The sequence below is a fragment of the Tamandua tetradactyla genome, chromosome 20 (assembly GCF_023851605.1).
Source record: "Tamandua tetradactyla isolate mTamTet1 chromosome 20, mTamTet1.pri, whole genome shotgun sequence".
NCBI lineage: Eukaryota > Metazoa > Chordata > Mammalia > Pilosa > Myrmecophagidae > Tamandua > Tamandua tetradactyla.
The window spans coordinates 60,726,050-60,739,403 of NC_135346.1; the positions used below are offsets into that span (position 1 = coordinate 60,726,050).

The 13,354-nt window shown below is 39.3% G+C and overlaps 1 protein-coding gene and 2 long non-coding RNA genes across 3 annotated transcripts in view; 2 read left to right on the forward strand and 1 right to left on the reverse strand.

Moving 5' to 3' along the window:
• Positions 1 to 7,834: 7,834 nt before the first annotated feature.
• On the reverse strand, positions 7,835 to 12,829 carry LOC143664645 (uncharacterized). The gene is made up of 3 exons (XR_013166566.1): positions 12,744 to 12,829; positions 12,114 to 12,213; positions 7,835 to 8,157 (listed from the first exon to the last, which is right to left on the reverse strand). It is a non-coding gene; the product is annotated as an uncharacterized LOC143664645 (long non-coding RNA).
• Positions 9,290 to 10,235, forward strand: LOC143664642 (olfactory receptor 14C36-like). The gene has a single exon (XM_077138113.1). It carries the CDS (start codon positions 9,300 to 9,302, stop codon positions 10,233 to 10,235), a length of 936 nt encoding a protein of 311 aa, XP_076994228.1. The 5' UTR covers positions 9,290 to 9,299.
• LOC143664644 (uncharacterized) overlaps positions 12,804 to 13,354 on the forward strand; it is a 33,310-nt gene continuing 32,759 nt past the window's right edge. Inside the window, exon 1 of the long non-coding RNA XR_013166565.1 lies at positions 12,804 to 13,318. This is a non-coding gene — a long non-coding RNA (uncharacterized LOC143664644). The remainder of the gene's footprint in view (positions 13,319 to 13,354) is intronic.

The window sequence follows — 13,354 nt, forward strand, 5'->3', positions numbered from 1 at the left end:
ACTGAGTAGAAGATTCCTTTCCTGAAGAAATGAGATGGAGAAAGTCTTTTGAGAATGGCATCACTGAACCATAAGTTAGCTCAGTCTGGATTTGGATGATTTCCCCAGTCCTTCCCTAATTCAGAAGCATTTTGTACATGTATCAAAATAGAATTTGTACTCAGCAAAAATCAACAATATTTCAGTGGATAAAATTTATAATGATTGTGTTTTCTGAGCTTAGTTGAAATAAACTGGAAATCAATGACAGAAATATAAGTAGTACCTCTAAGAACCATGGAAAGTCTTTTGCTTTCCTGATAGAATCTGACTGATCAATACACACCATATTCATGAAGAATACAATAGGTATTGTCACACTTTCTCATATGCACAAAGTGCCAGCTACTAGCCTAAATGCTTTGGTGATGTGCTGGGCTTTGGCACCATGTTGGTAAATAACATCAAATCCTTTATTTTGGACAATTTCCAAAGGGCTGTTTTGTTCATGAAACAAATCCTCTGAGTTTGACTTCACTAGTGAAAATCATTCCATTCCTCAAAGGGCAACCCTGAGGATGAGTGAGACAATCTTGTTTCCAGGAATTTGGCAGAGGCTGGCTGGCAGCCTCTTCTCTGCTCCTTGTTTTCCAGAATCTACAAGAAATTCATGGGTTGAGATATAAGTATTTCTTGACATAGGAATGTGATGCTTCTTCAGAGTTGTCATTTGGGCCCTGTTTTCTCACCATCAAGAGGCAATTATATCCTTGAATATACCCCTGGGCACTGGCTGTTCTTGATACAAAGGGCTGCATCCCCAGAGGCTTTCTATAATGCCATTATGTCCCCACATTTTAAAATAAAACTGAACATAGACATCCTTGTTAGAAAACAAAATACCTCCTGTCAACATCTCTGCCATTGCCATTGAATATGTCCACTCATCCTGCACCTGCAACAAGTCTGGACCCTTATCAGAAACCCTGACTTGCCTCCGCATCATATTAAACACAATATTTACTTGTGAGTATTTGATATTAATAAATTTCTTTTCTTCTTCTTCTCCTTTCTTCATGAATCATACCCGCTTATATCCTGCAATGCTCATTGCTTGTTTTGTTTCATTTTTCAAAACACTGTCTTGATAGCATAAAGTTTTCAAGTAAAATGTGGGGAGATCAAACCAGAGTTATTTTGTTCTGAGTACTTACATGAGGTAAAGCCCTGTCTCAACAACTCTTAGTTTATCTTTGAAAGATTCAAAACTATTGGTGCTGTGGCATTAGCAGGAACAGGAAGCAAATTTCTAAGGGATTCCTGAAGTAGAAGATGGGGGTCTGATGATAACATACAATTCATCCATGGAGACAGTTTAAACTATTTGAGAAGGACAGGTTTCTTCCATTTATCAGTTTCTGTCAGTTTGGTCTCAGTAGTAAAAACACTCCATTCATGAGAGGGAAACCCTGAGGGTAAGAGAGAAAACCTTGTTTCCAGGGACCTGGCATCCTGATCATTTTCCTAACATTTATAAATGAGGTTGAGATGTTTTTTCAACTTCACTGATGTAGGATATATGTGAACACATAAAATTTAATGATAGGAATAACATTTTGAGTATGAAATGTAGAATCTTATAGTAAGAATATAAATGGCAAATTATAACCAATTTGTGACTGGAAAATCTTAAAATAAATCTATTTCTGCTTGAATTAGAAATAGAAAATATCTTAATTAGCATGTATGGTTTAATTAATATTTGTTTATATTTAATCTTAAATATTAATGAAAGAAGTATGATTTACCCACTGCACTTTTGAAAGGTAATGTATATTTAAAAGATATTGTACAAAAAAAAAGACAGACATATTCCCTGCAAATGTTTCCAGATTTTACTGCATAAAAGTCTGGAATTCATATTATAACCATAATTGAAGTCTATTCATCATCAATCGCCCATTGGATAAGTGTCATGAAGAAGAAACATTTATGGCTCTGGAAATATTCCACAGTTTCACTGACCTGAAGTCTAGATTAGATAGCCCATGCTTCTCTGGTAACAGCTCATTTACTTTATTTGTGACTTTAACCATTGTTCCAGTTGGTATGTTAGTATTTCAAGGATATTGTGGGTCCATAGTTTCCCAGCAAGCTTATTGTGTGGATGAGGTCTGGCCAGCGGCTCCATTCCTTCTTCTGTCTGGGTGTGGAGTGCAGAAGCCAGGTTCAGTCACCTGAGAGTCAAGGAGTCATGGGCCTGCAGAGTGTCCCCTTCTCCCAAGTGGTCAGCTCCACAGTTGTTAATTCCTCCACACCATGCCTTCTAACAGCACCTTCATAACTCAAAGGATATTAGCTAAAGCCACAGCTAAAAGCATAGTCAGCACCACTTTAAAACCAAGTGTTCATTGCCTCTTATGAGGGATCTTTGCCTTTTGCAACTGAATATCAGGCCTGGGAAACTGCACTAATAACTTTCAATAAACACAGATGTCACGAGGGATATACAATTGAGATCTATTTCACAACCAGGTAAGAACTGAATTGAAGTTAGGTCTTTAAATATACATTTTCCCTTTCACTATCAAAAAGTGACCCTTGTCAGAGCAAACCTCACGGCTGCATAGAAAACAGTGCACAGGACAGAATGTTACTCCAACATCAGTAGTTGATGTTTTCATTCAAGGGCCAGTTCCACTCCTGAGATGGGTCATTTGACATAGATCATCCTCAGGAAACAGAGCAAGTCCTTGATCCCTGTTTGTTCAGAGAGACTTTAAATGAAGTTAGTTACAAAATTTAGATAGGAAGGGTACTCGCACAATGAGACCAATGTCTACTTTATGTTCATCATATTAAGAAAAACTCAGTCCCAGAATCTTTAGCAGATTGAAAACTGTTAATGGAAGTTCTGAGTGGATAATAGCACCTAATGGAGGTGATTCCAGCAGAGCAGAGAGGGAAGGACAGAGCATCCCTGTTTGCTGTTTACAGACTCTCAAGAGATTTGCAGATGAAGCAATGGTTGTTAAGAGAGGACATTCAGCAGATCTTGAAGAATTATAGTCAGAAAAGAGAAGAGTGGATGGGATGAAATGTCACCGCCGCTAGAATTGAGTATGAGCTTGCTGTTTGAAGTCCATAAAAATGCTACTTACTGTTCCAGGAATAAAAGAGGCATAGTTCACACTTGGTCCCCTTTCCATCCTCCTCTCTTTCCAGAGGACTTCCTCCAGCCCCATGGTTCCCTCCTTCTCCTTAAACTACATAACCCCAATGTTGATGCTGAGTTCACATCAGGATTCATCTTTATAATTCAGCTAAATGCAGCATATTCCACAAATCTCAGTCTCCCACCCCCACACCAGTATTCCTGAGAGTTATTTGATTATAAGTTTTAAGAAGTTTGATTTGATTTTGAGAAGCTAAATTTGTTTCCTTTATATTAATTTCTTCTTTAACTCCTCACTGTGTCTACTTTGCCATAGAACTGTTGTATCCACACATGCTCTGTGGGACATCACAACTGCTTCTCCACCTGTCATCTAGAGCCTCTCTGTCACCCACCCCTATGACCGTGGTCCCTTTGGCCAAAACATCCCCAAGCCTGGTCTGCTACTTCCCTCCCCAGCCCTGCTTTGTAGAGTGTTGATGGCTGAGAAGGGAATTCTCAAATTGTTTCTCCTGGTCCTCACCTACTGAGTGGCCAGGCTGATGTGTTTCAAACCTGGATGTCTTCACAGGGAGATGAGATGATGGCAGAGTTGGAGAAGATCTTTAGTGCTCACAGGGCTTGCTGGAGAAAATTGCACTGTACGCTGGTCTCTTTTCTGCTGTCTAGTAAAGTTGACAAGATACTACCCCTGTAAAATCTTGTAAAAACAGCATATGTTAAAACAGACCTATTTCAGCATTGCTCTATTAGGAAAATGTTACTAGACCCCAATAAATGATTATTTTTCCCTTAAAGATTGTACTTAAGAAAAGACATACTGACTTGTCTCAAGCAAGCAGCGTGTGCTTGTCCTGTTTTGGAAGGGGCAGCCCTGGAAGAGAAGGCAAACAAGGCCCCAGAGTGCATGGATGATGACTTCTGTGTATAGAAACTTTGCATCTAGAGCTGGTTCTTTACTGACTATGAAATCTTCCTTTGAAGATTTATTGTATGAAACCTCAAATTTGAGGAGAAGTCCTCAACTTGGTGTGAAGTCTCCTTTAAACCCCTCATTCTGGTGGAAAACTCCTTCGTGTAAAAGTAGAGTTTTCAGTTGTTCTTTCCCTCTGGAAGAATTAGGTCTTTTCTGAAAACACGTGGCACATGCTTAGATATGTGATCATAAGTACTTTAAGGTGTGGCACCAGATATCTGTGCATGGCACTTTTGTGAGCCTGGCAGCCAGATTGTAAGTGGGGGGTCCACTAATCTCTACACAAGATGAATTTAGCCTGTGATAAACCGAGGTCTCAAAGAAAGATACAACCCATTAGTTTTCTGCATTCACCTTATAATTACATATATATCAGATCCTTCTGAAGGTGTGTGGAGCCAAAAGCCTTTGGCCACAGGAGGTGTGCATGTGTCCTTAGCTGGACTTGAAGAGAACGTTAAAAATCTGAGGGTGTTTTTGAGATTATTTACAGTGTATGGTTTGTGAACTTTTTTCTAAGACTGAGGATGTTTTGAGCTCCTTCTATAAAGTTGTACTCTTTGCATACAATTGTAGCTTAAAACTTTATATATTCTCAAAGGTCTGATTTAGCTATTAGAAGTTGTTTACTTCTGCTCACAGAACCAAGCTTCATAGGTGATGCATTCCTGGGTGGCATATAATTGCAGCTTACCCCAGTACTGTGGGAGTGTTTTTTAAAGGTTCTGTTCCTGCTTTACAGGAATCAGAAAACCCCTCTTATCTGTTGTTCATAACTTGTTTCCTTATTGACTTTGTTGGACCATCTTTCCTTGTAGAGACTGACTTAGACTGTGATGAAGCAGTTGACAGTAATGCATATTATGTGCAAAACAAGAGAATGAAATTAGTTACTTTGAAGGAATTCTGGCATTGTATAAAGCATTTTTGTACAAATTGTTACTGGACATATAATTATATATTTAACTCCAATCCAGTTTGTGTAAACATTTAAACAATAACGATTCAAAGAAACTATTGAGGGGTTGATCTTAGAACTATAAAAAAATAAATGGTAGTGTTTGGGTACATAACATATCTTCCCCTGAAGGACACAGAGTTTTAAATTAATTATACTGTCACATGGAAATTCAAGATAGAAAACTAAAATTGATTGGAAAGCATGAAATATTTTTACCTTGTGTTCAAATTTCAAATGATTGTTGCCTTTATATAATATAATAGTGACAGTCTGATATGTAGTTTGCAGAGAAACAATTAAGCAATTTCTTTAAGATCTCAACCTGCAGTATGAAACTGACTGTAGTAGATTAGAGATATTCATACATATTGAAAGAGCCATTTTTAATCGAGTTGATATTACAATGTTATCAAAAAAACCCTGTGAATAGGTTAGCTTAAAATAGCAGCAACATAAATGGAATGCTTGAAATGTTCCTAAAATAAAGAACATCATCAAGGAGCAAAAGAGGGAACAATTTTCATTTTATGAGCAGGAGGTTGGTCTGAAAGTGCCACCTGTCCTGACTTCTGAATTAGCAGAGGTTCCCTGTGTCATGAGTTGGGATTCTGGTCACAAGAAAAAAGTAACAAGAAAATAAGAATGTGAAATGGAGGAGCGTGGTAAACATTCTCTTATGGTCAAGAAATTGAGAGTACAAGGTTAAGCAGGACTGGAAGTGTATATTTCACAAATTCAAGCCATCATGCGCAGTAATTTAAACAAGTCCGGTATGATATGTGCTATGCTTAACATTCATTAAGGGTTTTGTCTAGGGACCTCCAATTCTTCTTGTATGGATTGTAAAAACATATTAAATCTTCACAGCTTATGTCAACATCAATTAAATACTGATATCACACCAACAATGCTTGCTCTTACAGTAGTCATCATTTATCTGTCTCAGCTTAATCACATTCTAAAATATGTCCAGGTCTTATTGGAAAGCATAACAATATTTTATACAATATGACTCATTTCATCAGTGAAAATGTCATAATTTTGTTAAATAAATGATTACTTCCACAAAAATATCTACTTGTAATAAGTTGCAAGGAAAGATATTAACTGTCATCGTTCTTCATTTCTAGAAATGAGAAGATTAATTGTGGGAAATTACTGAATGATGAATTAAACAGTCAATGAATTCATCAAGTTTTCACTTTTTTAATGTAAGGTTAACATTCTTAGGTATTTTTTAATCCCGAAATATTGGAATAGATATTGATGGTACTAAATGTTTATAGTTTGAAAGTTCAAATTATCAAAAATAGAAAAGAAATGAACAGCAGCAGCATAACCACACTCGCCCAAAATAATGTATTTTAAGGATTTTTTGTAATGTTTCCAAAGCACATTTTTGAAATATTTTAATAATTTTAAGTTAATTGGGGAGTCTTATTGGCTGTATTACTTGGAGACCTTCTTGCTAGGGATTTCATTTACATGATATAATATCTAAGTTGGTCTCAGTTCAGCAACACTTTGACTGAACTAAAAGTGTTTTATAATAAAATGATGGAGAACTATGATGTATTCAAGTTCAACTAAGTACATGATGATTTAAAAGAATAATATTGCTAATGAAGTCTTACCAGCAATCAGGAAGGAATGTATTACAACAGAGTTCTTTAAGGACAATTTTATTTTAAAAAGATAATGTGAGATGTATGTTACTGATTTGCCAGGAATTAGAGTTACTAACTGCAATCTGGCTAGGACATAAGGGAGAAAGAAGAGTGAAGCTCTAAAAGAATGGGCCAGAGCAGGGATAGAGTGGTGGAAGACGAGATGACGGCAGCACAACAAGAAGACAAATAGAAGGAGGAGGGGGCAGAATAGAGGGAGGAAACGTATTTCAGATGAAGAGGTGTGGAATGTCATGACGCAATTTTGAACTGGCTATTGGGTACTGATTCCTTGAACCCCCAAAAGCCTTTAATGAAGTAAATGGCTAAGACAACAAGAAGGGGAAACACAGGCAGTCAGAGGTGAGGCCCCAGGAGTGGAAATCCTTGTAGTGTACTCCAAGGTCAAGGAGTCTCTGTGAGCTGAAGAGTGACATATCAACCAACAGACACTGTGATGCAAATGTTCTTGGAATTAGATGCTTAGATGCTGGAAGGAGCAAGATTGTTATGTTTCAAATAAAAAACTGACGTGGCTATAACATTGCTTGTGAAAGGCTAATGAAAAGAAGTAGCAAATAAGTAAATAAAAAAATAAACAAACAAATAAATGGACCAGAGTTTCAGAATTAAGTTTATGAATAAAGAAACCTAGGCATTGATGAAAATTCAGAAGCCATATAGAAACAAAGTAACTTAATGGGATATAACAGCACCAGTGAAGAGGAGAGAGAATGAAGATTATAATGGTGAGTGGAACAAATGGATGTTTCCATTCACTACCTCAGCAGGTAAGGAAGAAAACCTAGGTGAGAAAACATAAGAATAGCTTCATAGTGAAAGACTTTAGTCATTAGGGCAATATCTCTTATGATGATTTCTCATATTGTTAGTATACACAACAAGATTATTTCAGATTACATTTCTCAGACTGTTAGTATATAAATAAATTTATTTCAGGTTATTTTATTATTTTAAAAAACAAAAAATTGATTTTGTGCCCAGAATTGACCGAAAATAGGTTCACAATATTTCTCTGTTCCAACTGTAACTCTCCTTTATTAGAAAAGTCACAGAGATTTCTTAAGTGATAATGAAATGATGTTGACATGGAGAAGAAACTGGGACAACTCAGATATTTTACTCTACTACATGAGTAAAGAACAGATTAAAACTAATTATCCTGATTTGAAATTATAGCACAGTGTTGGAAAACAACAAGAAATATAGAAATGAGTGGTATGGAGACTGATTTGAGCATTTCTCATGGTGCACTTAGCACTCAGTGCACTAAGTAGGAAGTCAATGGAGTGATTTCTCAGTTCTCGATAGCCATCATTTAACAATCCGGAAATCATGGTCTCGTAGGTCCAGCACTAGTTGGCAGCCTGGGATGGACCTGTAAAAGGAAGTGCTCAGATTTTATAAGAAGCAGCGATTGTTGAAGTGGAACACAATCAAACACAGTAGGATCAGGAATTCTTGTGGAAAAAATACATAATGTGGAAATGGATTTTCTGAGTAGACAAAACTGGCTGTGAATAACTGCTCTTTCATTTACATTTATTTGGAAAAGCAAGTCTTGGACTTTTCATTGATTTTTTTTTCATTTTAATATTGCCTATGTTACTTCACAATTTATAGAGTTACTATGGGAAGGTTCGTACAATGCGAGTAGTATAGACTACACATGACATTGCAAATGAATAGAAAACTTGTGTATATTATCCAATCTGTTGCTTATGGTGTTTAGGCTCAGAAAGAAAAAAATAAAATGCAAGAACTAATAAGCAACTTAGGTAAGAAGGGAGGCAAAGAGAGCACGAGATAGAGGCAGAGAGAGAGAGATTAAAGGAGGAAGGTTAAATAATCAAACATTAAGATAAAGTGTAAAATCAGTACATACAAGGAGGAGACATATATAGCCAATAAGGAGGTGGTGGTCAGAGGGAGAAATTTTGAGGGTGAATTTCTAAATGAAATCAATATCAAGTCATACCATTGTATTAGGAATAAAAATAATTTTTTGTTAGTGGGCAAATAAAACATTTCAACCATACATAAAGTTTTAAAGGTTCTGATACAATAGAGCCCCCCTACATTTATTCAAATTGCTTTTGGTCATCATCTAATGATGTGTTGATATTTATAGAATATGACCAAAGAGTCCATCTGTATCACCAATTTGCCTATTTATCAACTAAAATATTCTTACAGGCAAACTTTGACCTACACTTACAATGATGTATAGGTGGCTCTTGATTAAAATTTAACCAAGTATGGGCACAGGTTTTAAAGAATTAAATTTCACTTACTAACCACACACTGTAAACAAGACATGCAAACAGGGAAACTAAAGGACCACAAGGCATCACTAGGATCACTATGCTATTTCCTAATAGTTCATGGGAACTACAAAGAATAAATTTGTATAAATATGTGTTCATGAATATATTTGGGCTAAGTTCCTTCCTCATGCTGATTTTCCATATTGTTTGAGGATTATGTGCTTTGTCCATATCCAAGGCAAATTACCTAAAGATGCTGAACTCTACAATGGAGGATGAATTCCTGCTTACACGATTTTCTGATGTGTGGGAGTACAGAATCTTGCATGCCATGCTCTTCCTGCTGATGTACTTGGCAACCCTGATGGGAAACCTTCTCATTGTCACCGTAACAACCTTCAACAAGAATCTTCACACCCCCATGTACTTCTTCCTCAGGAACCTGTCTGTCTTAGACTTGTGCTACATTTCTGTCACTGTCCCCAAGGCTTGTGTCACCTTTCTCACTGACAACAGGACCATCTCAGGGGCTGGGTGTGCAACTCAGATCTTCATGGTCTTCTTTTGTGCATTTGTGGAGGTGATGTTCCTCACCTCCATGGCCCATGACCGCTATGTGGCCATCTGCCAGCCCCTCCACTACCCCATGATCATGAACCGTCAGGTCTGTGTCCAGATGACACTGTTCTCTGTACTCAGTGGTGTGGTCTTTGCAGGATTCCACACTGGCAACACATTCCGGCTGCACTTCTGTCAGTCCCATGTCGTCAATCAGTTCTTCTGTGATGTCCCCTCTCTACTGAAGCTCTCCTGCTCTGACACCTTCATCAATGAAATTTCAGTTTTTATCTCTGCAGTGGTGATTGATGGTGGCTGTTTTGTCTTTATTATCAGGTCTTATGTTTACATATTTTCTACTGTGCTCAAGTTTCCAACCAGTGGAGAGCAGGGAAAAGCCTTCTCCACCTGTGTCCCTCACATCCTCGTGGTGTCTGTCTTTCTCAGCTCTGGTGTTGCTGTGTATATGAAGCCAATCTCCTCCTCACGCACAATTCAGGACATGATCACCTCTGTGTTCTATTCTATAGTCCCTCCTTTCCTGAATCCTATTATCTATAGTCTTAGAAACAAACAGATAATGGAGGCTATGAAGAAAGTTTTGAAGAGAATGCTTTATTCAGGAAAGTGAATGGATAATTCTTGCAGACAATCCTATACTGATGATGTGTGTTGGGAAAGCCATCAATATGGACTGTCTTGACTATTTCCAACTTTTGGAACCCTGTCTTCCTTCTCTAAGTCACCAATCAAAGCAATCTAGGCTTTCTAAGAACTACAAAGCTCCTCAGAATTTTTCTAGAATAGCCCCCCTTATCCATACCCCCTTATCCAACAAGCCGTTCCAACATGCTTGGTAATTGCAAATGCAGCAGCCTCCCACTTCTTTGGTACCAAAATCTGTTCTAGTTTGCTAAACAAAACTTTTTAAGGGACTTGAACTCTTCCAGTGTGATTGACTGTATATTAGTTTCAGTGATCTTTTCACCTTCTCCCAGCCATTAGCCCAGGCAAATGACAATGACTCCCAATATCCTAGCAGTTGGTTCTAAATCTTCTCTTCTTTATGATGGGAAATTGGAGATATGAGGTGTAACATAGCTATGGCAAATGGGACCTATCATACAGAAGGAAGACTGAGTATTGGAGAGGTTAAGAGGGAGATTGATGGCCACCCATTTGAGGCAGGAGCAGGAATTCAAGTCCAGCACTTCTTTCCCAGGTGTTAGGCCACAGAATACAGGAGGAAAATAGAACCAAAGAGTAAATACTGATTAGGTGACAGGTGCTCCATGGGGTGGAGGCCTTGCAGGAGCCCTGCTCAGAGGCCTGGACCAGGCCTGTCCTGTGCTGAGACTCTGTAGTGTGGTCTCTGTAGTGGTGGACTTAGGGGACATGGGCTAGTTCCCAGAAAGCCTATTTTAGCTCTGTGGTCCTGAGCAATGAACGCAGAAGGAATAGGCAGAGTGGGGGATAGGGCAGATGACCTTCCTGAAGCTCTATTCTGGGGTTGGAAGTTATGAAGTCAGAGGTACTTTTGAAACTAGGGTGCTTCATTTTAATCTATATCCCTGCAGAGCCTTTCCTTTGGGCAGATTTCATTCAGGTGGGGATAATGATTATAAGGAGGTTAGCCCAATGTCTGGCACATGATAAAAATTTGATTCTTCATAGCTTTCCTTTCTGTAATTTTTGTTAAATGAAAACAGCTTCAATAATTGTTGACACATGACCAGTTTTGTCATGTGTCTATACCCCATCCATGCCTTTCCCCAGTAGTACCTATTATTTCATTGTGGAGTTCATTTTTGAAAGGAAATTCACCTCCTCCCATGGAATTATAAAAGTGCTACACAATGACCTGTTGCACAAATCCGCTCTCATACCCTCACAAGCCCCCACACTTGTCCTGATTTTCTCTGAATGACATCAGACTGCATTAGCCACGGGAGCTGAAAATTACTCTGAAGATTCATATACAAGGAAAGAACTTACATAATTGCCCAGACTTTCAGTGTTCCAATCCTGGCCACCTCAGTTCTCATTTGCTAGTGGTATAAGTTTAGACGAGGTTTTTGATTATCTGGTGCCTCAGTTTCCTTATCTGGGAATTGGGGTGAGAAGAGTACCTGACTCACAGGATTGTTGGGAAGTGGAAAGTTGTTAGTACATGTATGGTCATTAGAACACTGCTTGATGCACCACAGGGCATTAAGAGATGGTAGCTGTCCATCTGTCTACTTAGGAAATTTTAGTCATTCATGAGCGCCTGCTACTGCCAGATGTTGGACAAGAAGCTGGGCAAACAGAGATAAATGAAACAGGGTCCCACCGTCATGGGCTCCTCATCTCATGGGGTCACAGATCCTACCCATGAAAATATGGTACATCACAAGGAGCTGGCTTGTGACTGCAGACAGTGTTCACGTTTCTAAGCAGTCTGACTCTCACTTCACAAGTGACCACAATAAAACCATGGGTCCCCTGAGCCACAGAGCACAGGATTTACCAGCAGAGCTGGGAGAAAATGGAAGGTTTTGTCCTTTCAGACCTCTTCACACCAGGCTAGCTGGGCAATTCTGGACAACCATGCAGTGATTTGGATTTCCCTTTCAGCAGCAGAAACATGAGAGACAGGCCACAGGGTTAATCATGACATGCACTGGAATGAGATCTAGAGAATGTAATGTAAATCCTTTGAGTGGTGGCTGAAGCTATGGCTGCTCAGCTAGGAGAAGGGATCAACCAAGATGCTGTCAGGACATAGGAGCAGGTAGGCTCTGGCCTCTGAGGGCAAGACAGACAGCCAGGGAAGGCCCTATTTCAGCTTGATCAGAGCAAAACATTTTCTTTGGTCAGAGTTTTCCAAAAGCATGGAAGGCATTGGAAAAGAGCAGTAATGCTCATCCTTGCATCTACATGGCCCCTGACTACTACATCTAATCTTCAGGGTGCCCTGGGTGGGAGGTGTTGGATCAATCATAAGGATGAGGAGGGTAGGGCACACACTGCTGTTGAAGGGAGAGCTGGGATTCATCCCCAGAGCTGCCTGCCTACAAAGCCAGGGCATTTCCAAATCACTGGGCCTTGCTAGCTCAGTAATATGGGAGGCTCCATCTTAGAGGGAAAGGGTCTGTACCATTGGAGGTGCCCTAATGGGTCTTTCTCCAGTGTGTGTGCAGGATGGGGTCATAGAGGAGAGTCAGCAGCACATGAGCCTTTGAGTGTCCAGTACCAAGTCTCTATGACTCCATAACCAGGGGTGGATGAGGGTATTTTACATCATGGGTGGACAAGGTGTAGATTAAACCCACACATGTCAAGTTCACATAGTGCAATGTATTTCTCTTTCCTCCTTCCTCCTACCTTCCCTTCCTTCCTCTCACTCCCTACTCTCCTTCCCTCACTTGTTTCAGTTTTTTTTCATGCATTCATGCAATAGGCACTTACTTGCCCTTGTTATGTACCTTGCCCCAGGTCAGAAGTAGGGAATATAGGTGAGGCAGGAGGTGGTTGCAGTTGGAAGTTGAACCAAACATTTTTCTGTCTTTTGAAAAAACCCACTGTCTAAAAGTGAGAGATTAGATGTGAAAAACCTTTTCATTTCCAACATGAAGCAGAAGGGACCAGGTTCCAGAACTCTGGAGGCCTTGGAGGAATGTGGCTGCAGGCCCTCCTGAGTGGGGAAGAGGACCATGAACTGGAGCCTGGGAGGTGAGTGGAGAGGCTATAGCAACAGTGCAGGAGTGG

Excerpts from the sequence above, each read along its gene's own strand:
- LOC143664642 (XM_077138113.1), top strand. The coding sequence starts at position 9,300 with ATGCTGAACTCTACAATGGAGGATGAATTCCTGCTTACACGATTTTCT.